The sequence below is a fragment of the Solanum pennellii genome, chromosome 5 (genome assembly GCF_001406875.1).
Source record: "Solanum pennellii chromosome 5, SPENNV200".
NCBI lineage: Eukaryota > Viridiplantae > Streptophyta > Magnoliopsida > Solanales > Solanaceae > Solanum > Solanum pennellii.
This window is the reverse complement of record NC_028641.1, coordinates 1,706,666-1,734,299: the sequence shown is the minus strand read 5'-3', so window position 1 is coordinate 1,734,299 and position 27,634 is coordinate 1,706,666. Positions and strand designations below refer to the sequence as shown.

At 27.3% G+C, this 27,634-nt stretch overlaps 1 protein-coding gene across 1 annotated transcript; it reads right to left on the bottom strand.

Annotated features, from left to right (window-relative positions):
• Positions 1-3,018: 3,018 nt before the first annotated feature.
• LOC107020831 (protein NRT1/ PTR FAMILY 4.6-like) lies at positions 3,019-10,101 on the bottom strand. The gene is made up of 5 exons (XM_015221344.2): positions 9,994-10,101; positions 9,790-9,901; positions 9,371-9,588; positions 4,441-4,884; positions 3,019-4,273 (listed from the first exon to the last, which is right to left on the bottom strand). The coding sequence occupies exons 1-5, from the start codon at positions 9,994-9,996 to the stop codon at positions 3,290-3,292; spliced, it is 1,761 nt and encodes a 586-aa protein (XP_015076830.1). The 5' UTR covers positions 9,997-10,101; the 3' UTR covers positions 3,019-3,289.
• Between the last annotated feature and the right edge of the window lie 17,533 nt (positions 10,102-27,634).

The following is a 27,634-nucleotide window of genomic DNA, read 5'->3' as shown; positions in this document are numbered from 1 at the left end:
GAGTTAAGGCAACTTTCTTTCAAAATATTTCAGCTTCTGGTTTTCGAAGAACAGTCGACAACTTTCTTCGAGAAAACTCGAGTGAGGAAGAAGGAGACGCATTCCGTTGTTAGGCTCGAGTTGTGGAAGTTCGTCTCGTTCGCGTTCGTGGTGGTGGAAGCTCGTTGTTGCCTGCTCCTGCTCACCCGTCCCAGTTGCTGCTCGTCAACAGGTAAACCCCCCTTTTCACGTAACTTCCTTCTCTTTCTGTTTCCAAATATGATGGATTGAGGTTGGGAACCTTTTCGTGAGTGCCTACTGGTCATGTCGTCACTGTTGAATTTGATATTGCTGGAGGCGTTTTGCTGAAGTTTGCTTGTTCCCTTTACATATATAGCTCATTTGTTCCTGTTTGCTCACTTGAGTGAAAACTTTATTTTTTTTATCATCGTTCTGGGTTGTACAGGTTTATGCCTCTTGTTTGTAGACCTCATGTTCTGGTTATCTTTCTCGTCTAAACTAAAAGTTTTCCCATGATATAATAGCATGCTCGTTTGTTGCTGTGAATTCGTCTGATAATACGGCTTCAAGCTAATGCAATCCAAGGGCTGTCTCTTGTGTTCGAGAATACGTTCCCTTGATTTTAACCCCCCCCAGAAAATATTTTCTGTTTTGATCTTCTGTAGTTTGAACATGTTGGCTAGTATTTGTAAGTTTTTATCGTATGTATTGAAGATTTCAACTTGGTCGACGTCTATTTCATTCAATGAGTTAACTTGGAGCCGTTTCTCGACATTCTTTAAGCGCTTAGATTATATCTTGCTTTTGTTTGTTCGTTTCGTCCAAATCTGATCGAAGAGTTGTCGACTTTAGCTGTTGTTTAGGGGGTCAACAATTTGTATTCGTTGTTTATTTAAAACATTTGGTTATTAAGCTGATCTACTGGCAGATTTTCCTTCCCTTGAAATTTTGTTCATCCCTTAACTGATAAATGTGTGTTATCCATGTAGAATTAGGAAAGGCGTAATCATTTGGTCTGAATGAATTAAGATATCAATATTTGAGTTTTGTTGGGTGTCTTAATCTCTGTGTTTTCGTCTTTTTTTTTATTTTTATTTTTATTTTTTTAATTTCATTTTAGCCTACTCCTTTCTCTTTTGAGGATCTAAGACCCTTAATCCATCCATTTACTATTGCTTGTTGCCGCCAGTTTGTGTATATGCATATATATATTCCTTCTGGAAAGCTTTCTGCTAAACCAATGTAGATTCATGACGTTTACACAATTTGTTGTTTTGCTCATAGCTTCTCATAATTTAGTACTTAAATATTGTTTTGTTGTTCGCATGAAAAATCCGTGTGGGTCCTCCTGGATGCCTTTATCCCTTGCGTCGTGAGAGTCATTAAGACTCGATCTACTTTCATCGAGTCTCCCACCCAAATTCGGAGTATAGACTCGGAAGAATCCCATTGAGTCAATCCACCGAAGCGGATGTATACGGTTCAAATACCTTGAAGATTGAAGAGCTTGAAGAAAAGGATTAGATAGTTCCTTTATTTGTATTTTGTATTATATTTGTAACGGGCATAAGCCCCTTGTCATTTTTTTTTTTTTTTTTTTTTTTTTTTTTTTTTTTTTTTACTTTTGGTAGTTTTGTGCAAAAAATAACTGATGAAGGCATGTTTATTTNGGGTCCAAAACTCGGTCAAGGCGAACAGAACCCGAGTTTGGACCCAAATCTCTCTCTCTCCCTTAATCTCTCTCTATTACATATATGTGTGTGAACTAAATGTCGTTAGTCTAAGCTTAGGAACCTCCAAACCCCGTCGAAACGCCTCTCTACTTTTATCAAGATTAAAACTAAAAACTGAAAATTAAAGATAAATGTTTAAGTTTGAAAAATTGCTTAGAGTAAAAAGTTTAAAAGGTTTAACTTTAACGGAATCTTAAAACGATAAGTGTTGCAAAATTTGTAACTTGTTTAGATGAAACTTTAAAGAAGTTTGACTTTGGAATAGATTCACAAATTACAAGATAAACAACAACTTTTTCAACTTGTGAATTTGGCTAAGTGAAATTATGATAAAATTCAACTTCAATTGCAAAAGTTAACAAACGTAGTCAAATAAGTTAATCGTTGGAAAACCGTAAGTTAGCGGAGTGTCTTAGGTGCCTTAAACACCTTCCTAAGACACTAATATGAATCCCGAACCCCCTAAAAAATGTTTCAAAACAATTTTTCTGTTTAAGTTGTTTAGAAACGAAGTTTTCTTGATTTTTCTTAAAAATTAAGTGGCGACTCCTAAAAGTCGAAAATACCCTTAAAATAAAACAAACTCCTTTTCGAAATCATTTTTTCGATAAAACAGTCATGTACGTTTTACAAAGAGGAAACATACATTTTATTTTTGGATATACACACAAATAAATAAATAAATAAATAGACACTACTAAAATATTCGGTGGCTATTTCAATAGATATTTTGATTAAATTGGTGAGAAAAAATACTATTTCAGTGAAAATATCTTTTTCATCATGTATTTTTTTTACAGTGAGCTAGTTTGATGAAAAATGAGTAGAAAAATTGTGTTGTATAACAATAAATTATCAGCAATTCGCCGATGTAAACCTAATATTTTTAGTAGTGAGAATACATGTAGAATATGAATGTTGAGATTTAAAAAAGGTGATGATGCACAATATTTTTTGAAAGATAGAATTAAATAGAATTATTCTTCAATTTTGTGGCTGAAAAATAAGAAAGAAAAAAAAACTTGTCTAAACTTAGAGCAAGTACCAAGTGGAAAGTGAAAAAGAGAAAGGATTTAGCAAAAGTAACACCAAAAAGATTATTCAAAAATAATTATAAAAATTCTTTTTCCACCATACGTAGAATTAAAAAAAAATGATTAATTTTATCTACAATAAAAGATTATTCGTTTGGGCAATGTTGGAATATGTAACGGCAGCCTTTTTAATTCTCTTATACTTTAAGCCTTCAAAATTAGAATATATCTTTGAAAAATTACACCGTATAAATAGTAAACTAAAATTTGTTAAATATTATATATTGTTCAAAATTCTTTACATATAAGTGTAGCGACAAAGGATGGCTCGATAAAATTGCTTAACATCGCTTGATCACTCATAGGTGTGACATTCTTGTATTTTTTTCGAATCCCTTGTTGAAATCCCTTGCTTCTAGTCACACAAGAGGGGGTCCAATAAGTCGCGGGCCGTCCCTCTATGCATATCTTTCCTCTGTTTTAACAGTCCAAAATTTCTTCAGCACAACTCTGTTCACATGTTTACTTGCTAGATTTGAGTGATGTATACTTGTATTTTGTAGCCCAGAATAAGTAGTGCATAAAGTTTAATGCACTGAGTATGCACATTAGCCAGTAGAACCTGTCCAGATGATAGTGATTCAAGCTGCTACCCGCGAGCCATGGCTTGTTCGTTGAAATGCCTGTTACACGGTTGACAATAGACACAATCACCGAGCTGAGGTAGTATCCGATGGCTAAAGAAGCCCACGAGAGAGATGTTGCCAATGATCTCATACTCACTGGTGCTTCTGAGAAACAGAATTCTAGTAGTCCTGCTAGAACGAAAAGATCAGCTGACCCGAGAAATAAGTACTGAAACGCGATCCAAAAGAATGTTATAGGCAATGGTTGAGCAGAGTTGATGAGTCCTGAATCAGTAGCTACTCTCTTACGTTTGATTTCAACTAGGGCTGCGATTCCCATTGCCACGATGGATAGGAACAGCCCGATACCAATACGTTGGAGGTGTGAGATTCCCATTTCTGTTTTGGTTACTCTACGAGCAAATGGGATGATGAAGTGATCGTAAACTGGAGCTAAGATCATGATGAATACTACGGGGAAAACAGGGAGGGAAGCCGGAGGGACTTTTAAAGAACCGACCTTTGTGTTCATCGAGGCTGCTTGATGGACTGAGAATGTTGAGAGTTGAGCTAGACAACAGTTGAGCATGATGGTGCAAGCGAAAATCGGGAGGATTTTCATCACAATCTTAACTTCTTCCACTTGTTGAACTGAGCATTCAAATGCACTACTACTACAAGCTGGTGTATCAGAAACAGCTCGATTAAGAAAGCTAAGACTTGTCGATGGAGTGTGCATTGATCCTACGTCTTTTCTATTTGAATCTTCGCCATTTTCCTTGCCCGTTGGAATTGGAGGAGAAGGGCTTGAAGTCATACTCACTATAGCACTAGTTGAGTTTCTTGATGCACCCGAATTCACCAAGGCAGCAATAAGAACCTACGAAAAAAATTCATTATATTACTCGTTTAGAAAAGTACAGTTTAAAGCTATGTTGCTTGGACTCTGCAGTAATGTTGTTTGGAGAATCCGACACACAAGGAGTAATTTTGAAGAGTTTGAGCAACATGTTTTAAAGTGCGTATAAGATGAAACTCTATATATACCTTGCTGATTGTTGTGAGAGGGCTTCCACTAGGTATCTTGTTCCTATAGAACGACGAACCAGCAAGGAAGATTGGGATCGATAAGAATATAGCTAACGTTGATATTCCGAATCCCCATTGCCAACCCTTATTGTCTTCGATCCAAACAACGAATGTGACAGCAATGAGAGCTCCAAAGGAGAGACAAAACACAAAGTAATTGAAGAAACTTGATCTTTGTTTTCTTCCTTGTGGTGTTGATTCATCAAACTGTTCAGCACCGTGGGGTGGCAGCGATCCCTTTATACCTCCAACGCCTAACGCCACTAGGTAGAGTCCTATGAACAACATTGCAGCTTGTGCACCATGAACTTGTTCACAAGGCACGTTCGGAGTTGCTTGAAGATCGCACGTTGGTGGCTTCAACGACCCCGAACGAGCCTGTATGGTGAGCACCACTAGCCCCTGCAGAATGCAGCATGAGTTATGCATATATTTTGTTTAGGAAAAACTCGGATTAGATAAGAATCTCATTTTTAGGTAGTACGGATCAAGACGTTGTCGGGACTCAAGTCATGTCCCTAAATGATCGGCTATTACACGGCTCACTGACTCTGCCTCGGGTATAGGTACCTTTTATATGTTATGTTGAACATTATGAGGAAGGATATGTATTCAAATGTTATTAATGCTAAGACCTAAGTAGAATCAGTCAGAGGCAGAGCTAGCGCTTCGGTTACGAGTTCACCGAACTCACAAACCCTATATTCGTATTAAAAAATTACTAAATGTGTACAAATTATTGATTTCAAACCTAATAATTTTAGTCCCGAACCTATAAGCTTTAAATCCTACCTCCGCGTTAAGACTAATTTAGATTACAATTCACACATAAAAAAAAGTCATGGAGAACTTTCTCTAGCTGTCACAGGAATAAAGAGACACTCTGCTCCTTTTAACTCCACTTTTTGACATTCCAAATTCAGATATATAAAAAAAAGTTACAAAATGAAAATTAAAATATAAGTCAAAAATATGTTCACATGATACACGATATTCATTTGCGAATCTAATTTTAATCAAAATTCAATATGGGATATCAGACGTAAAACCCCACCCACCCCAAAAAAATATAAGGTTAGGTGGCCCCTTATAATTTGGGCCATTAAAAAACAAAATCTAAACTATTCTATGCATTTTTTTTTTTTACTTCTAATAGGTGTATAATCAAGCATTAATAAGTTTAGTTTAATAAGTTCTTTTGCACTTTTACCAAATGAATATAAAATTGACATTACTAAAAACCACACACCTGTTACATAGGCCTCCTAAAAGTTAATTTATTTTTTATCACCACTTATGGTTAATATTCCATAGTGTTAGCCATAAAAAAAAAGCAAACCCTATTGTCATTTGTTACTTTAAATACCATTTATGAAAATTTACTAATATAAAATTTGCAAAAGGATATGTTTGTGAGTTGTAAACTTGTAAGTAATATAAAGACATGACCTACATAAAACAAAGTGATATCAATGGTTTTTTTTTTATATTTCGATTATTGTTTATTATGTTTAGAATGATTTATCAAGTTATCTACACAATATAATTTTTATCTTAAAATCGTCATCTTTTCGTTATTTCTTATTCCTATACTGCTTTGAACCTTCTTTAATTTGCTTTTCTCCTTCTTTATTTTTTCATGAGCTCAGGTTCTATCAGAAATAACTCTCTAAAGGTAAAGTCTTCTTATAGTTTACTATTTATAAATCCTATTTATAGATTTTGTCGTTTTATCGATTAAAAATAGATGATTTTATCTAAAAATCATGGAAGACCAAACTAGGTTTAAAAAAAAAAAAAAAGACATGTATGATATTGTAGTGCTAGTCAAAAAAATAAAAATAAAAATTGTAGTACTAGTTGAATATTTGTTGTACTTTGCAATCCATGTCGATCCAAAAACTTTCATTGGCCCTACCACTATATAATATATTTACATCAAAGGTGATGCAATATCAAACCAAACCAAAATAACATATATCATAAAATATGTATGTATCCCTAGAAGACGGAAAAAATAACAAGTATCAGATGAAATAATTAAAATACGTACGTATTAGATAATTATGAACATTATTACTATATACTATTAAAAAATGTAATTGCGGAGGCAGGAATTGAATCATGCATTCAAGAAATTCATAAAGATGTTTTTTTGTGTTTAGTGTATACGATAATTTCTATACATACACATGAAATAAGTTCACTTATATATAATTTTCTGACAAACGAGATTCAGATAAACCGTTTGATTGGTTTTGCCATTTATTGATAAAAAAAAAAGGTTATATGTATATAGTCAGATATAGGGTAATATGTGAGATGTCAAGTTGTATTTGCCTTTAATATGAAATAACAACTTGAATGCAACAAACAATATTGTTACATTTCTTTTCCAACATTTTTTTTTTATACATAGTTATTTGTATTTATAGTTTTTCCTTTTTGTCTTTTTGCTAATTACCCCTAATTTAATTCAAAATTTTCCTACTTCACATAAATTCTCCATAAAAATTTACTTATTTTCTTTCCGTCCTAAAATAAGTGTTTACTTTATAAAAATAAATTGCTCCAAAATTAAGCACCGCTTTAAAGATTCAATACAAAAAATAATAATTATTTTTAACTGTACCCTTATATTAAAAACCACTTCTAATTTTAACGATGTTGAATCCTCAAATACTATCTAATATTTTTTTTCTAGTCTATAATTTCATAATCGAGAAAATTCTCAAAGCCAGTTCATGTGGTTCAAAACTTGATGAATATAAGTCTTTTCGTCACATCTCCATTTAAATATCAGACTATTATATAATCAGATTCAAACGCATGACATACACATCTGACATCGCCTTTTTTCCCAATAGGCCAATTTAAAAACCTAGGGGCAAAGCAATACATTTTTTAGTCTATTTTCACCATATATTACATAGTGACAAACGTAAAGTGCTACAAAAAGTAGTTAAAATCCAAAAAAAAAGTTATATATGTAATGGGACCCTAGAAAATGCAAACTCAAAACTAGATACGTTGCATGAATAATATATGTGGGGAAGGTTAGATTCTTAATATGATCTTCCACTAGAAAAAATAAAATAAAATTGTAATATCTAAAAATCGATTCTAATTCGACAAAGATCTTTTTTCATCCTATAAACTTTAGTTTTTCCATGATGCCAAAAATTAAATTTATTTTTTAAAAAAACAAAAATAAATAGAAAAACAAATCGAATCATATCAAAAGTGGTCTTTTTCTAAGTCATGGTTCATGGGATTTCTTTTAGAATTTTAAAGAATAAAAATGACCAAGAAAAAAGGTCCATTATGGGGTTAATATTAATTCCCCATATTTTCTTAGTTAACAAGTTTGATTGATGGGACTATGTGGGGGTGGGTGGGTTGGGGAGGGGACTACCAGTCATAGAAACCAGAAATCTCGTTAAGAGTGTTCAAGATTTAATATATACGTACGAAAAAAAAAATTTGATCTATATACAAAATTTTATATATATAGTATATTTTTTTACGAAAAATGTTCGACTGATCATCCTGAACTATACGTGGCTACGCCACTTAGAGGTGGAGGAGAAAAGAAGCAGACAAGAGAAGATAGAAAAGAAGAAAAGCAACCAATTCCCAAGTATCTTTTGTCACACTAATTGTCAACTTGCATCACTTTGCAAGCAAGTTGCATGACCAATTGTTGCAATTATAACATTAATTTATCATTACTATCTCTCCATAAAAATAAATAAAACTAAAGTATATAATGAATGATGACTAGGACATAATTATTTTGTTTCCAAACAATGTTTAATGTCCCGATTAATCTGAATTCACAATCATAAAACTCGAGAGCAAAGCACATGACTCGTTAAGATATTTCTTATTTTCAAAATCTAAACTCAAGACTTCTCAATTCATCTAGTTTCAGCTAACCCCTGGTGATTGTTAGGCACGCATCATACTGCATATGTTATTACTATTATCGTATATTAAATATATTTAATTTTTGATTAATTGAAAACTATCTCCCTTCATGTTTTCTACTAATCAAACAAGCATATATTATTACTATTATCGTATATTAAGTATATTTAATTTTTAATTAATTGAAAACTATCTCCCTTCATGTTTTCTACTAATCAAACAATGTGATTATAGAGTATAGTTGAAAGAACAAAAATAAAATAGTAAACAAACATCATATATATGACTTTTTTTTCTCCCTTTTTGTTTGTCAAAGTACTACGCTATCATTTATATTTTGAATACTCCATAAGAAAAAAAAACACAATAAACTTATTAATTTAATAAAAGAAAGGTAAAGATTCTAAAATATAATTATAAAATTATTTTATTTCTAAAAATTAAAAATGATAGCATAAATAATGTGGCAACGTTATTGCCTTTATTTGATCACATTTCCCAAGTTTGTTTCATTCAATATTGGCTACATTTGCCTTAATTTCTGCTCAATTTATGTCTCACCCAATTAAAATCCACGTGCCTGCTCTTCAGTCAGTTATAAATTAATACATTAAAAAAACAAAATATTTACAAATTATCTCAATATAAATACATAATAATTTCAAAAAATTAAATTATATTTAATCATAAAACTATAACATTCTCGGTAGAAGTACCATTTTTTTACATGTTCTTAATTAATGATCATGATCATAACATTATTAAAAGTAAAATTTTCCAATACCTAGTGTTAGGACACAATATTAATCAGGATCGTGATAGAGTGATAAATATTTTCTATTAAACTCTAAATATCAACGATTAACGTTATTATAACGAGTTTTAACCTTCAAACGTGAGGCGTAAGTAATTCAATACTAATATCAAACTTCGAACGAACGAAGAAAAAAAAACATACCTGAAATTCAATGAGTGCACTGATGAGATAGATGTAATAAGTAGTGCAAAAGGCATCAGATAAGAATCCACCAAGAAGTGCCAATAAAAATGCTGTGCCCATAAAATTAGTCACAGAATTTGCTGATTTTGATGGTGAAAAATGCATGTACTCAGACATATACAACACCAAATTACTTGCATTTGCCAAATATGCCAAATTTTCCAACACCTCCACAACTATAAAAAAAAAAAAAACACAATTAAATTTCACATGCAACATAAAAAAAACACAGTTCGATACATTAAGCTTCTGTTATATACAGTGTCCAGAAAAAAGTCAGACCACAAAGATCTATTTGTATTTTTTCTATTTTGATCAGATAGGAACAACTTTATCAGTTATGTCGAAAAAAATAGAAGATTATAAATTTTTTTTACCTAAGACAAAGGAGGCAGGAATTAAGCCACCATGTTTATTAGTAAGTGCAGGCTTATTTTTCCAATCAACATAACCATGCCAAGTGCTTAATTGACTTTGGTTCTCTGTGTCCTGTAATACAAAACAGAGTTTAATTATGAAAATATGAAAGAAAAATTAAAAATTAAAGAGGAGAAAAAAAAGAGAGAGAAATAGAAACATACCATTTTTTTTAAAATTTATTTTTGTGTGAATTTTAATCTCAATTTAATTTTTGTAGAGGTTTAAATTGAGAGGGTTAAGATTGTAGAGGAATTTAAGAAGAATGATATAGAAATGAGAGTTATCAAAGTTAGGGGTATTTAAAGAGTTAGAAGAGAATAGTGTGGACCCTTTTTGGGAAAATGCAATGCTTATTTAAGCGGAGTCAGAATTTTTAATTTACGTATTTTAAATTAATTTAATTTTTGAGTTGAAATTATTGAATACTTAATAGTGAAGACTGACTTCACCCTTAATTAAAGATTTCAAAATTATTTATCCACACTCGATAATATTAAATGATTAAAATTTTTGATTGAAAATTTATAATATTTGTTGCTTTAAAATAAACTGATTTTTCTTATTTTTTAATTATAATAAAATTAAAAAAATAAAAATATCTATAAAAATAAAATAATATAGATAAAATATCTAATTTTTTTGGCCTTTAATATTAAAGTAATTTCTTGTGTATACCACTTTCATTTTTGATATAATATTAAAAAATGAATTAATTGATTTGATTTAAAAAGAAATATGTAATGTATGCCAAAAAGTCATCATAGCTTGTCTAATAGAATAATTATTTTATTTTTTTTGTTTTCTATGTTTTTTTTTTTTTTAAATTCCAATATGACATATTTTCTCTTGGGCAATTGACTTCTCCTCCACCCTGCCTTTTTTCACGGGAAATGTTGATATGGTGTTAGTTTAGCTAATGTCTTTTATTTGATATTTGATAATATATTATAGAGTCAGATAAATATAAATTTGTATCAAAAAGTTTTATATTGAAGGTAAATCGTTTCCTAAAATAATTTTATATTGAAGGGCTTGGTAATTTAGCTATGATTTTTTTGTTTTATAAATTATTAGACTTTAGTAAATATTCTATCAAATTTTCGACATTTGAGATATCAAGGTAAACTTTTTATAAATTCTAGACTTAATGATTTTACGGTATATTGAAGATTAAATTAGGCTCAATTGAGAATTCTCCTAAAATGAGTTGGCCTTGATTGAGTTGAGATTGAACCCAATTCAAAATATCTTAAACCCTAAAATGAGTTGAGCTTAATTGAGTTGAGATTAAACCTAATTCAAATTATCTTGAATCCCCAACCCTTAAAATTTTGATGAATTGAGCGGGTTAGTTATGTTTGGATTTATTTTTGACACCCCTAATTCTACATCATGCACAAGTCTCGTATTCATATTTTAGGAATGCAATTCTTTTTTAAACTAATACAAAATGTTTTAAAGCATCAGACTAATAATATAAACTCATATCTCATATAGAGTTAGTGAACCATGTAATAGGCGATCATGAGGCACTTGAGTCGGTCACCGACGCCTGACCAGTTGAATTCGAACATACCAATAGATGTGGAGATTGCTATGATCGTTACTGTATTCATATCGTGTTCTTTCAGGTATATTTTTTTTTGAAAATATATTTATAACAGTTCCAATAAAACAAAACCCAAGTGGATTGAGTTTTCACATTAATAAGTAATAAAGTTTTAATAATTTGGTTATCCATTGAAGGATTGTATAAAGTTTTTTTTTTCCTTTTCAGAAGAAAAAGAGATTGATTTGTTTGTTGAAAGAATCATAATTTTTTATTTTATTTTAATCTTAAAAAAAATCGAGTAGGTCACTACTTAATTCTTTAGCTGTTTCATAGTAACAACATTATATCCTGTGGGCAATTTTATTTTATATTTGATACAAATAATTTTATTATTATTATTAGAGCATACATTTATAACTTACTTCATCTTAAATGAAACACATAATAATATATAATCGCTGTAATTTTCACCGCAATCATTATTTTTTGAGTGATCACTTCATGTTCATTGACCATTAGGTAAACCTCATTTCGTAATAAATTACTAATCGTACAAGAAATATAAACTCAATCAAAAAAATTTATGTGATAAAACTTAACTCAAAAGAATAGTCATATGATATATTAATTAAGTTGTTTTTTGTTATATAGATTTGTTTTTTTCTTTAATAATTTATTTCGATGCTTTGACTTTGAAATTTGAATAATTGAACTTCGTTTTGATATAATATAAATTTTCTTGTCATATCATGGAAAGGAAAAATATTTGTGATAATGTAAAGATAATAAAATAGAGATTATAATAGAGAGTTATACATTTTAATTTTATCCTAACTGACTAAGCCAACTGCCTAAACAAACATCCACGTCTGTTTTTAATTTTCCATTATTTAGGTCTCATCTTTTTAGTCAACTTTCAATAATTTTAATTATATTCATTGTATAACATATCTATATCCCAAAATTTAAAATTCTTTTGAAAAAATGACATAAGAATTTATTTTTGTAATTGATATTTATATTTTACAGCACATCAATAAATATAAGATATCGAATATTAACACCAATGATGTTCTCCTTAAGAAATTATCTTGTGTGAATGGAAGACATATAAATATATTTTACATTACATCAATAAATATAAAATATCGAATATTAACACCAATGATGTTCTCCTTATGATTATCTTGTATGAATGGAAGACAGATAAAAATTATAATTCGTAAATTGTCGATTTAATGAGAAAAAATAAAAAAATTTCATTAGAATCTCATTTTGATTTACATTTCCTTATAATATGTGTATAAAAAGTCTATAAAGTTATCCACTTGCTTGAAATTAGCAATGCATTGGTTGATTTTGAAAAGAATAACTTAGTCATATATCTCTATAAAGAATATGTCTATCCAAATTTTTGTCCAAGAAAACCATATACTTGTTGATTTGTACTCATTTTATTTTTACTTTTTATTTATTTCGCGATTATCTATCGTAATTTTTCACTATTATTAATATGATTGTTTTATTTTTATATTTATCTTTTCATATTTGATTTTATTACACTTTATTCAAGTCATAAATCTATCAGAAAAACAAAAGACTCTATAACATAAATCAGAACGTAAAAATAAAATCACATACACATTATCGTTCTCGATAAAATCGAAAGGGATGATGATTGAGGTGAGGGATTGAGGAGGTGTAATAAATGTAAGTTGGAATAAATGAATTGGACGTGCTTAGAAATAGGGAAAGACAGCTTCGAATAACGTAAGATTTAAAGACCCCAATCATATAGTATAAAGAGTCTTAACATAATTTTTGGCTTTTCGCTCACCTCTCTCCTATTTTGTTCGTCACATATATCAGATACATGAAAATCACATCATTTATAAATATATACATATATTTAGTATGTATCAAGAGTGATTCGAGTGTATCTGGATTACATAACGAATCTCGTTCTTATCTCTCCTCATTTTACTCATTTCTCTCCCTATTTTACTGTATCTGGTAATAAAAATACATGTATCTAAATATATCTTTCTCAATATGATAGGATACTCTTAATTAGTGGTAAGATACGTAATATTTTTAAGGTATAAACAATAACAATACATATTGTAGTGAAGTATGTCTAATTATATAATTTTTCCATATTTATATCAGAGTCTTATTAATTTGAATTCGCTATACGTAAGATTTGGTCCATTCAAAAAGACGCTTCCTATAAAAAAAATTCTTTTCTAAGACTCGAAACCGAAATTAATTAAAATGTATAGTAAAATAAAGTGACTATGGTTTCTATTTATGAATCTTGGAACATGAGTGTCCCAATAGACACGCCTTAAAGCATGCCATGATCAACTATACAGCCTCAGCTCTAGCTAATGTGTTCCTAAATATTGGACATACTTTATATTTGTAGGTTTTTATGTTACGATTTTTAATAAAATGATTTACAAATTGTACAGATAAAATTATATTTGATATTATGCACATAAATTGTGATGAAGGAAATATTATAGTTATGTTTTATGACGTTTTTATGAATCATCAAAAATTATAGTAGAGTGATATAATATATTTATTGATCTTTAATTAGAGTTTTTAGGTTCGAACTCTAACCATAAAACTGTCTTTGATATAGAGGATTTTACCCACTAAAGTAGTTTTCGACATTTTTAATTAATTAGAGTTTTCAAGTTTGAATTCTGAGCATGAAATCATCTTTGATTAAGTTTATTTATCAACTAAATTAATTTTTTCGATATAAATATAAAATAACCGAGTATTAAATATAAATACCAAAAACCGAATCGAATACGTGAAAACATATAACGATCCATGTGGTTAAAAATAACGTGACTAGATGTCCACAAAATACGTATAGTTATCCAAGATAATTGGCGCCGAAAAATAAAATTCTTTATTCGACGAAATAAATAGAATAAAAAATCGATTCTTCTATATGCAATAATAATATCATCATTTTAGAATATAGAGTATTAAATAAATGGGCAATGGCTAGGGTTAGAATAACTTTGGAATTTGTCCCTACAAGATATTTTTATTCTTATTAATATCAAATTTATACGTAGAGAATTTTAATAATTTAATTGATTGATTATCTGATATTTTTCTTTATTAGTAGGGTTCGATTCTCTAGTAATTGCCTTTTTTATTTCCTCTTTCCCACCCCCCAAAAAAAATTTATATTTAATTTTTAAAAACCTAGTTTGATCTTTGAACAAACAAATTTTGCCTTAAAAGCTTGTTGAAAAAACGATTAAATTTGTTATTTTGACTTAATTAAGTTGTGCTTAAAGAATATTCATTTTATTTTAATTTATTTGATCCTTAAAATAATTGAACATTAGAAAAATTAATTCTTTTATCATTGCTCAAAACTGAAACAAATTTGCTAGTTTATTTGATAATATGTTTGATTGTGCATAGAGCTTTGAAGAAATAAATGAAGGTTTTTAAATTTAAAATAAATCTAAAACATTTAATGGTTATAAATCATTAAAAAAATAAATTGTTTTAGAAATCTAACTGTACTAGCAAATTATGGTGAAAATATAGAGATCAATAGGCCTCAAAACAATGTAATGTTCTAAAATATTATAATCTTATCGTCCAAAAAAAATCGAACGTGTTACCCTTATTATTATTATTCTTATTATTATTGTTATTATAAAAAAATTGGCCAGCATATAATACAATTATTGTTAATCCTAAGATTAACAATTAATATTTAATCATGCCGGTGGATTATAACTCAATTTATGTTGATTTTGTTTGATGGTTTAGTACTGTTGAGGAAATTTAGGTTTAATTAACAATTTCTCTATAATTAATAAAGTTTAAGTCAACTAAACAAGTTTTTAGGATTACGAGTGTTCACCTGGAAGACAGCTTATTTAATTTTGTTTTAACTAATCAATGATTAATAAATGATTATGTTGCTTATAAAGTGTTTAATTGTGGATGTTAAAGTTTAAAAGTCAACTAAAAAAACCATACAAAGTCAGTATCAAAATAAGTATCGTTTTAAAAATTTAAGAATAATGATCTCCAATTGCATCTTTATTTCAAGGATCACTATAAGAAAACTGTGAATTACGTGTAGATTTTCCTGGGGATTAGTATAACTATTCGCAGGAAAATAAGTTTTCTACGAATTTTCATATTAGTCGCCAGAAAAATACCTATATAATTCACATTTTTCTTGTAATGAATATACGTACTATTCACAACAATAAATAAATTTTGTGGGAATTATTTAGTTGTAATAATATAAGAGATAATTCTTGTTATATAATATTTAGAGATAATAATATAGTATTGAGTTTTATAGCCAATACTTTATATAAATTTTACTATTAAAGGCTTTAACAATTCTAGGTAAAATTATAATTAATTTAATTGCTACTAAATATTTTTGTGACAATACTAAAAGAAAAATATATTATTACGAAATATCTATTTTATCATAGCAACTTCTTAATTCTCAAGAAACAACTAATCAATAAGTGTATGAAATAAGTTAAATACAATATTTATTTTGAAATAAAGAGAATAGTAATTTTATCTTCTAAAAAAATACTTATCATAATTAGTGTAAAAAGAACTATTCCTTTCATCTCAAATTATTCATCATAACGTATTTTTTCGCGTAAAACTTTATTCTATCTTTTTTATTTGTCTTTAGTCATATTCAGACGCTATTGAGAAGCACGCTAGCATCTTACACTTTTTTTTTATTTTCAAATATAGGATGATGAGTATCAATTTTAATTTATATTTTTTTTATTTTACTCTATAGTATTCACTTTACATAATTATCATGTTACAAAAAATTCTTACTGTTGATCATGAAAGGAATAATTAACCAACCTATATGAAGAAGAAAAAGAGGTATTCACTATATCTAAATTAACAGTGACATTTATATATATTTCTTAGGGAAAAAGAACAAATATATTTGAACTATAGTAAATAGTACGCAAGATATTCTTCGTCATATTTTTTAGACATTGGTGCCTTTGCCGTCCAAAAACGAGAGTATATATACCCTTTATACTAACAGACATACACATGTCATAATCTTATCCATCGATCCGACATTTATTAAATATCGGATTGACAGATGAAATTGTGTCACGTGTTCTATTTAGTCTTTGGTTAGAGTGACGGACATATATGGTTTAGTTTTTTGGATGACAGGAATAACAATGTCCCAAAGTATTATGAACGATATCTGCATACTATTTATGATAGTTTGGAGATATATTTATTTATTTTTTTCCTTTTTTCTATGTGTAATTATTAGATGATATCGTCATTTATGAATTCCTATTTTTTTATCCAAGTCCGAAGCTTAAGAGCTATTTTTTCTCCAAAATGCATAAAGGATCACTAAATGCTAGCTAATGTGACAAGAATTAATAAATAGATTACAAACTATTAAGGTTTATTTGTATTTTTATAAAATTTGACAAGTTAATGGGTTTTAATAAATATTAAATAAAATCTTGAAATTATTAAAAGGATATTCAAAAATTTTGCTTACATATATTTAAGAAGTTATTGTTGTAATAAATATTAATTTTATGAATATAATTATTATTATAATATTAATTTAAAGTTTATTATTATTACAATATGAGTTAAAGATTGATATAGAAATATATAAACTTCAAAAATTAGATTCGTCTTTGATGCTAAAATGAACTTTCACAATCACTCTTATCATAATCATCATTATCTGCCACTACACAATTACTATAAAAGTTGTCAACCACCACCGTCCACCACCATATATCTATAAATCACCGTCCACCACCATATATCTATAAATCACCGTCAACCACCACCGTCCACTCCACCGTCCACCACCATATATCTATAAATCACCATCAATCATCACAAATCATCAATCACTATTCGCTTCCAACCGGCGTCACCAATCACTACTACATCTAATCATTTTCACGATTAGAATTATATCACTATTGTCATTCATTATCACAAACAACTATGTCAAGCAAGACCACCACTATCAACTACCATCATCGACAATTCACCAACACTACATTCATATACCAACAATAACCTCTACCATCTTAACTAATACAATATACCATCAGCCACTTATTTGAATCTTGATATAATTTAAAATTAAAGATACGTCAAAAGTATAATCAAATATTTTTCAATTTTGTGATCTTAAACGTCAGGCGTAAAAATAATATTAAAAAGTTGCTAATAAAGGATGGGAACATCCCTCTTTAAAAAAAAAAGAAAAAACTAAAAAAGAAATAATTTGAAACAAAATAAATAATTAAGATATTTAAAAGTGTGTAGAAAAGTGTGTTCCTTTAAAAATAAATTCCAATTCACCCCAAATTGCAAAAAATTTGTCATGTTATCAACACATGTTTGAAATAATAATACCAAAACATAAATCCTTGCATCATTATGTTTTAAGTTAAAAGTAGATATGAGAAAAGGACATGAAGATATTCTTAATTCATGTGTAACTTGACAAATATATAAAGGTAGGCATCATTTGATAGAGATAGGATCACTAATCAACAAAATGTAGAAAAAAGTTATAAAAATTATTGTAAGTGGAGTTTCATTTTACTGGCTGAAGAATGAATTTGAGGGCCACATTGAAAGTGCAAATAATTAAATCTACCATTATATACATACACACTTAATATAAACCAAAGTATATTCTATTTAATCGGTAGCAGATTCTGAATTGTCATTAAGGAGTGTCAATAATTATAATAAAACTATAATTATGAGGCTAGTAAAATAAAAACACGCGACCTTTAATTACTAGCTATATTAAACCTTTAACTTAATATATATGAAAAAAGTTAACTTCTATATATGGTATAATTTTTCGACAAAACAGTGTAACTTGAAAGTACTAAGATAAGGGTTGGTCGCCCCTCTATGTGAAACTTATTTTTTGTTATTCAATGTTTAGTATTCGTATTTTGATTTATATAAAAACTGTTTCTCACAAAAATAATAATAATATATTTTTAAAATTAAACTCTAAATTTTTAATTAAGTGTAAAATGTCATATTCATTTTAAAGGGTGCAAAAAAATCAGAGCTTTTCTTTTCTTCATTATATTTATGATTTATGATTTGTCAAAATGTATTATATATGGTTGTTGTGATAGGTACATAAGTTAGTGGGAAATCTACCATGATAATAAAGTAGGATTAACTAAGATTTATAGAAATATACACTTATGGTCAACAAATGTCCATATATATTTTTTCTTTTATTGATAAGGAGATTTATTATTATAAAAATAAATTATTTTTTCCCTCCATTATATGCCAACCACATTTGAAGTGTATATATTTAGTATAAACTATATATTTCTTTAACTAGTTGATCGAAGTATTTCGAGTTGTAATTTTCTTTAGTTTTTAAAGAGTTTCACCCCAAACTTTGTAGTAATTAAATAATTGATATATCTATGTTATTTGAAAAAAATTAACACACCTATATTGATATCACTTTAAATATTTTAAAATTTTGTATTTGTCTCTGATCTAAATCTAACAAATAATCTTTAGATGGTGAAAGGAACCTGATTTTGTTATTTACATGCAAAAATATAAAATAAAAAATAAAAAAGATTGAAGAAATCTTACCTAATTGGATACATGAGATAAAATCTGAATTAAGAATTAAAGGTCTTCTTTGTCATCTTTTTCACACACTAAGATATATAAGTCATTATCAATCAATTAATTGTTAGGATCACTTTAGCACGTTAATTAGATATGATAAATATCGTGATTAATTCTTTAATTAACATATATTTTCAAAGTACTCCTTTCATATTTTTTTTTCCTTATCACATTTCGATTCGCTTTAATATTGCCGATTTGACTAATCTTCAAAACTAAGTTATATCATATTAATACAAGACTTTAAATTTTTAATTTGTATTACACATTTTGTGACGTGTACAGTTATGTAAGAATCCCTTTTTTAAGGGATAATGTATATAATAGCAAACTAATAACCTAAAAATAAATGGAGTAGCTACTGTTTGATTTAATTGTGCCCCATAGCAAACATTTGCCAGAGTTTGCCAGTCGCCACTCTCTCATTCTCGCTCGCCACTCTCCCTCTGCTCTCCTCTCTCGCTTTATACAACAGAAGTGTATAAATTGTGTTTCTGTTTTGTATAAAGTGAGAGAAAATTGTTATTACACATGCAAAAACATATATCTTCGTGATATACACTTAATTATACAATTTACATCGATTCAATTGTATACAAATGCGAATCTTATACAAATATTGCAGCGAAAAAGGCCAGCGAATTATACAATTGCAGTGAAATACAATTCTCTCTCGCTTTATACAACAAAAGTGTATAAATTGTGTTTCTGTTTTTTATAAAGAGAGAGAAAAACATATATCTTCTTCCTAAACACTTATAATTATACAATATATAAACATTTTACTTCGATTCAATTGTATGCAAAGAAAATTTTATACACATATTGCAGCGAAATAGGCCAGCGAATTATACAATTTAGGCCAGCGAATCATACAGTTGTATATGTATAACGAATTATCCAGTTATATGTTTGCTATGGAGCACAATTATGCAAACTTTGCTATAGCATACAAATATAAATTTTTTGTTTGTTATATGTGAAAGTTGCCCTTTTTTTAATTATTTCCTATGGATAAGCTTGCAATAAGATTTAATACGAAAAGAAACTTAGTACAAAATAAATGTTTCATAAAAAATTATTATTGGATCAGAATCTTAGAAGAAATTTAGTACAAAATAAAGGTATCACAAAAATTATCATTGGATCAGAATCTTAGTGGGCCTATAAAGAATGGCCTAGTATTGCAGGTGGGCCTTAAATGAACAAATACTGTTTAGCAATACGAAACTTACATAAATATACTATAAATAAAAAATATTTATGATTTATAGTAATAATAATTTTTTTCTCACTTGATCACTTTTAGTATATTTATAATACACTTCTAATTCATATTACAAAGAATAATTCATTATTCACATATACTACAAGTTTTATTGATGAATTACACATTTTAATACACTTGTAATATAATGTGTTAACTTCTTACCAACCAAACATAATATATTTTTAAAAATAGTTATAATACATATATATATTGCATACTTAATTTACTTTTAATACATATTGCAGATCGAACATAGTATTGCTATAAATGACAATAAATAAAAAAACTGAGATCCGTAATTACTTATTAAAAGACACCCATCCAAGTAATTTTTTCTTTAGCAATCATCATCTATTGGGCTATTGGGCCACAATTCATGGATCCAATTTCTGCTGATAACTGGGCCATTGGGCCTCTATATATAGCAATGAGAATATAGTATGAATAACTTTCATAAAATACGCTAGTATATGTGTTAATTATTCGATGCATCGATATTTTTAATGAATAAATTAGCAATTAAGTCACAATTATTAACATAATTATTCAAAATAACAACAATTTAAAATATTTATTTAAATTGGCAGAATGACAATATTTTTATAAAATAATATTTTAGTATATTTTAGTATTTAAAATTAATTTTATTTATGAAAAGAGTCATTATTGGACAAAAATACACACTAATAACCGTTATAAATTGAAAAAAAAAATACAATTTACTTTTTTTATTATTAGTCAACTTTCTTCCTCACATTTCATGTTTCCTCACCATGTCTCAGCTTTCAAGTTTAGAATCCTTCAAGGTGCTAAATTGTTGCTCACCAAGAAATTCTTTATTGTTAAACTAAAATTATTTATTACTTCAAGCAGTTTCTCGATTGGCAAGGTAATTTTCATCATTCGAAATTAGTTTTTGATTTGATGTTTAAAGCACCGATTATACACATTATGGATTTTTAGTCAAATTTTTTAATTTTCATTTGAATTTTTTAATATATTCATCATATATTTATAATTTTCAATTTTTTTTTGGTGATTCTATTTTAATTTTTTCAGATTTGTAGATTTTAGATTTCATATATATGATTATTTTGTTTAATGTTGAGTACATTTTAATATTTTGAATACATTTTTTTAATATGATGTTGAATACATTTATATCATAATACAAAATACAATATAAAAACTAGAATGAATACAAATACAAATAATATATCTATTAGAATGAATACAACTTAGGAAAGGAAACATAATTTTAAAGAGAAAAATAAAATATACAATAAAAAAATAAAATGAATACAAATATGTTTCTTAAATAACTACAAAATCATTTGACATGCATATTGAAATGAATACGAACTAATAAAGAAATACAAATTTAATCATACAAAATACAACATGAAAGCTAGAATGGATATAACTAATACAGATGACATACATATTGGAATGAATACTATTTAAGAAACGACACAAAATTCTGATAAATAAAATAAATACATTGTGAGAAAAGTATATCAAATAACATATTAAAATACAACATGAAAACTAGAATGAATACAAATACAAATGACATACATATTGGAATGATACAGTTTAAGAAAGGATACAAAAATATGGTAAATAAAATAAATACACTGTAAGAAAAGGTGTTCAAATTTGTAAATTTCAAAAAAATATTTTTTTTAATAGATAAAACTCTGAGGTTTTCATAACAATAACTAATTTTGAAAGACAATGACAAAAAATGGCCTTTATGAAGAAGGAAGAGACCACCTATTTTAGGTCTTGTAAAATCTTTTGTAAAGAAAGTAAGAAAGATTTTTAGCAACTTAATATAATTTGAAATATCGTCCCTTGATTTTCTCTAGTTTATCATTTCTTAATTATATTATGTTAAATTAAATAAAGAAAAAAAATACATAAATCAACTCATAACAAATTAAAATATTGTCATTTTTAATAAATATTGAAAGTTTGCTATGGAATCCTATAAAATGTCAAAATATTGTTGTTTTGAAAAATTTCCCATTTTTAATTATTAATTACTAATTACTATATCTTGTCAAAGTTACCTTTCGATATATTTTATTTGTCTTTAAATACGATGTATTTATTTCTATATACATTGTATCTAGCAATTTTTTCTATGAAAAAGGTTAGCTGAAGATTCTTTCACAGACAAATGTCTATATTAACAAGGATCAGTTAATTACGCATTACGACGGTCTTTTTAAAACAATCTCTTTATCTCAAAAAAATAGTATTTTTTTCGTTTCAAAAAGAATGATTCTATTTTTTTTAGTCTATTTCACAAATAATAATCCCTTTCCTTTTTTGGCGACATTTTAATTTTAATTTTCCACGTGGCACGTTTAAGACCACAAGATTAAAGGACATTTTGGTACATTTGACATAACTTTAATTTAGAACCACAAGATTAAAACGTCGTCTTTCTTTTCTTAAACTTCATTCCAAGTCAAATTAGGTCATCCTTTTTGAAATGGAGGGGAGTAATAAGAACAAGGTCAGTACACACTCTATTCTTTTCAATTTCATTAAATATATTATTGTTAGAACAATAGTTTTACCAATTTCTTGTTCATATTTTGCTACTATCTAATATGCTCGATAGTAATGAAGTCAGAATTTTCACATATCTGATAGTTTCCGATGAAAAAGCTTAGGAGGAATCTCCTTCGATCCCTGTCATCAGGTAAACTCAAAAATAACAATGTAATTATATTTTTTTTGTTTTAATTCATGTGATATTTTTTATTTATCAGAGTCAATTTGAACAATTTTAGAAGTCATTAAATAAAAACAATTTACTCTTTGGGGTCACTTATGATTTGAGCTTAGGACTTCCATGCATGTTGGAGGTCTCAAGTTCGAAACCTCTTACTAGCGAAAGCAAAAATTTTGTCTTATGATCGAGCTCGTTGCACCGAACTTATCCAATACAGATTACTTTTCATTTTACCATGTACATACTCAAAGAATAGTATAATATAAATTGACTTTTTTCTCTTGTATCAGTATGATTTAAAAAATTATTTTTAAATATCAATTAAATTTAATATAACATAAATTTTTAAAATAAAAATGTCATATAAATCGAGACCGATCGATATATGACTTTAACAAATGTATAACACCTGAAATTAAAGGATCACAGATTCACTGTAAAAGTTTAGGAACCCAATGCCAACAAGTTACTGATCATTATACAAGTTAAATATTATGAGTCTGAAAAATAAGCAGAAAAGGCAGATGATTATAAAATTTTTGAGTAATTTTATTATATTTATTGTATAGTATATAGTATTTTGAGAACAAGATCTGCTATTTTAATTAATGAAAGGTATCAAATATGGGAGGCAAAGTCTGTTTGTTTCTTAAATTCATCAAATATTTATCACCCATGATGTATCTCAATTTCCGATATTCAGTGAGCTGATTCGATAAAAAATAAGTTAATATTAATATTTTAATAATTTTTGATAAATTTTTTTTTATTTTAAATAGTGTATTTTCTTATATACCATAAATTTTTTTACATATTTTATAGTTTTGATGATTTAAATTTTATTTTGTCTAATTATCTGATAATAACATTAAGAGATCGTTTGATCTAAGACAAATATCTCATTATATTATGTATGTAATTTGAATTAATTTAAATTAATAAGTTGATATCATAATTTATATAACGTTTGATTAGACAAGTATGAAAATAATAAAATTGATTGTATGTATAGAATGTTTTCTTCTTTCATCTATATTTACTACCTCATTTACCCTTTTGTCCTTTCCAAATTTTTTTATTTGTCACTATACTTGGAAAATATATATTATTTTTACTTGTTTAATTTAGAAAAAATCAATAAATAATTCATTAGTTATTTTATTATATCAATTATGATAATTTTTAAAATATTTAGAAAGCGTTGAATTTATTATATTTAAAGAGAAATTTTATATAGCAACTATTTACTGTTCTTAAAAGGCGCGTCAAGTTTAGTATTCGACAAGTAAAGATGAACAAAGGGAATAGAATTAAATTTGTAACCCTATAAGGGCCTGTGTTTGGACACGATTTAAAATTGAAATTTTATACGGACGTGCAATTTGAATCTCAAAGCTTACTCTTTTTCCATTAACATAAAAATCACATATTTTATGAAAATTATATTTTTAAAAAATTAGTAATTATAATCTTACTAAATGGACAAATCATAATTCATACAAAAAATATAGTAATACGCTACCATAAGATTTTTTTAAAATTACATATTCATCGATCGAACTTTATTCAATAACAATGTTCATTTATGTATCAATATCATAATACTTCATATCTTATTTTAATATTATGAATCTACGTTTTCGACCTTTGAAAGTTTTGGTGATACAATAAGTAGGGTTGAATAATTACTTGTGCCACAAATTAAATGATGAGCTTTTTTAAAAAAAATAAATTAATAAAAAAATATACATTTATAAATCAAATTTTTGAAAGAGTGAATTCACAATTTGAAATTCTACTTTTCAAAAATTTGAAAACTTTTAAATAATAATATGAAAGCAATGTTACAATTTGTTCATGTATTATATACAAACATTAGCAAATCAAAACTTTAAATTTGTTCATGTATTATATACAAACATTAGCAAATCAAAACTTTAAATTTGTTCATGTATTATAAACAAACACTAGCAAATCATTAAAACTTTAAATTTATATCCCAAATTCTAAGATGAAATTAAATAGTTCGAATATATGATACCAAATTAAAAATTTTAATTCAGATTCATTTCATATTTGCTCCATTCACACATATAAAAATTTGCTCCATTCTGTATTTAATCAGACCTATTCGACTTTATTATCATCTCTAAGTGTATCAATGCATCACGTACATTTACAACATTCAACCCAGTAAAAAAAGAAAAATCAAAAACACAACTTTAAATTATCTTATTAATTCTAATTATAATAATTACAACCATAACAAAGTAATAACTTTTTCCCTTTTCAATTGTTAGGTCGTAACGTGTAGTGTACATATCAAAATCTTCCGTGCCCAAAAAGTTGTGGACCAAAAAATATATTTTTTCTGTCTTAAAATATTTATCGTAATTATTTACTTATATATCTCTTTTAAGAAAATTATTTATTAACGATTGATTTGATTATTTTGTTTTTACGTATCTCTTACAATATAATATGTTCATTAAATATTTTTTTATTTATTAATTTTACTTTAAAATATTTATATTTTTCAAAATAATTTGAAAATAACTAAAAGGGCAAAGTAAAAAATGATATTGAATTTATATCTTAATTTTTTAAATAAACATATATTAGCTCAATAATTAACTTATTTTAAAATAAGAAAGACGTATAAATATATAACACCTTGTTATTTTGATCCCGAACAACTGTCAACATGATTCGAATCATAATACTCCCTCTGTCCCTATTTACTTGTCCACTTTAGAAGTGGCACACATATTAAGACACCAATGATTATCATAGGTTAGTTACGATTTTACCCTTAACTTAAAAGATTATGTAACTCTCCAAGTATAATAAATGTATTTTCTGGTTCCAAAAAGCATGTATTACAACTTAGTAGTACTAGAAATTTTCTAGAATTAAATAAAAGCATATTAGGAAAAAATTATTATCCTTTATTATTTTGTTAAAATGAACAAGTAAATAGAGACAAATATAAAAAAAATATGAACAAATAAATAGAGCCAGATGGAATAATAAATTTGTAAGAATAAAAAAGGAATGGAAGATATTTTAAAAATTGTGGTATTCAATTTAGTAAAATGAAAGTCTCATCAATAGGGCACAAACTTTTTTGCTTTTAACTTTTAAAAAATGGTATATAGGGCAAATTGAGATCTTGTAAATCAACCACACAATGTAGCCAATGAATGAAATGATTTTTTAGTATATAGTTCAATGAATAAGGAATGCAAATCTTTTTTTAATTCTTTTTTTTTTCAATAATAGTACAAAAATGCCAGCAAAATTTTCAGAATTTAAAAGCTGGATTTTTCTTTACCAAAGTTTTTAGTGGATATTTAATTTATTGAACCTTCTCTTACCTACCATTTTTTCAACTTTTAGCTAGGCTTTTTATGGAGATTTTCTTTTTTAGGCATATGGAACTTTCATTCCTTACTAATAATTGTTTGGCACAATTACTTTATGTGTGATATTTTATGTATGTGTGGGTGATAAAGTGAGTTGTTGTTCGGATAATAAGTATTTTTTATTTTTAATTTTTGAGGTAAAGTTCGTTATCATAACACATAAATATATATTTTAATTTGAGTTCAACTGATATATATATGTCCCCTATTAATTTTGGGTGTGCACAAATAGATACTTAAATTTATATGAAATTCGAACGAAAGTGGATACACATTGCCTACGTGACTTCTCACAAGAAATTCCACGCAGAACGTGTGTGTCTACTTATTCAACTTTATACAGATTTAAGTGTATTCTTATTAACACTCACAGTTAAGGAAACATGTATCACTACATAAAAAATGAGCTTTAGTAGCAATTAATTAGTAATTGCTGCTAAATATGTATTTTTAGCAGCAATTAGCACTCTTTGTATATGTCCCTAAAGGCTTTAGCGACATTTGATTTAATAACACTTAACCCCGGTAATAACTTTAACACGTACTCTTTATTAATGTGTCTATTTATTACCACTAAAAGTTATTTTTTGTGGTAGTGCATGTGGGTCTGATGAATGTACGCATGCAAAGGCTGTCTTATGCGACATGAATTCAAATTAAACTAGAATTTTTTTTCAAATACCGAATTTTTAATTAGGAAGTGCAAGAACAAATGCTAAGTATTTGGTTTAGAATCAAACCTTATCAAATTTAACACTATTAATTTCAAATAGAATCACTAAAATTATATTGTATTCGGAGGATATTAATGCCTAATTAATAAAACCCTAAATCCATTTGTGGAAATAATCTCTTGCAGAGATTTTTGTTAAACATATTTATCTAGATATAATTAGTTATGTTAGCTTAAATGAATTATGCGTATATTGCGTTGACTGCGCGAACTTACTTAATACGATCTACCATTTTTTTAATGTGATTTACGAATTATCATATTTGAGTGAAATTTATTCAGAGATACTGACTTAGACGAAGCTTCGTCATAGAAAAAAAAATCAAATTTATAATAAAG

Bases quoted from the DNA above. Each gene is read 5' to 3' on its own strand.
- LOC107020831 (XM_015221344.2), bottom strand. The intron at 9,589-9,789 runs GTAAAAAAAATT...TTTTTTTTATAG, and splicing joins TCCTGCCTCCTTTGTCTTAG to TTGTGGAGGTGTTGGAAAAT. The intron at 4,885-9,370 runs GTATGTTTTTTT...TGCATTCTGCAG, and splicing joins GTGCACTCATTGAATTTCAG to GGGCTAGTGGTGCTCACCAT.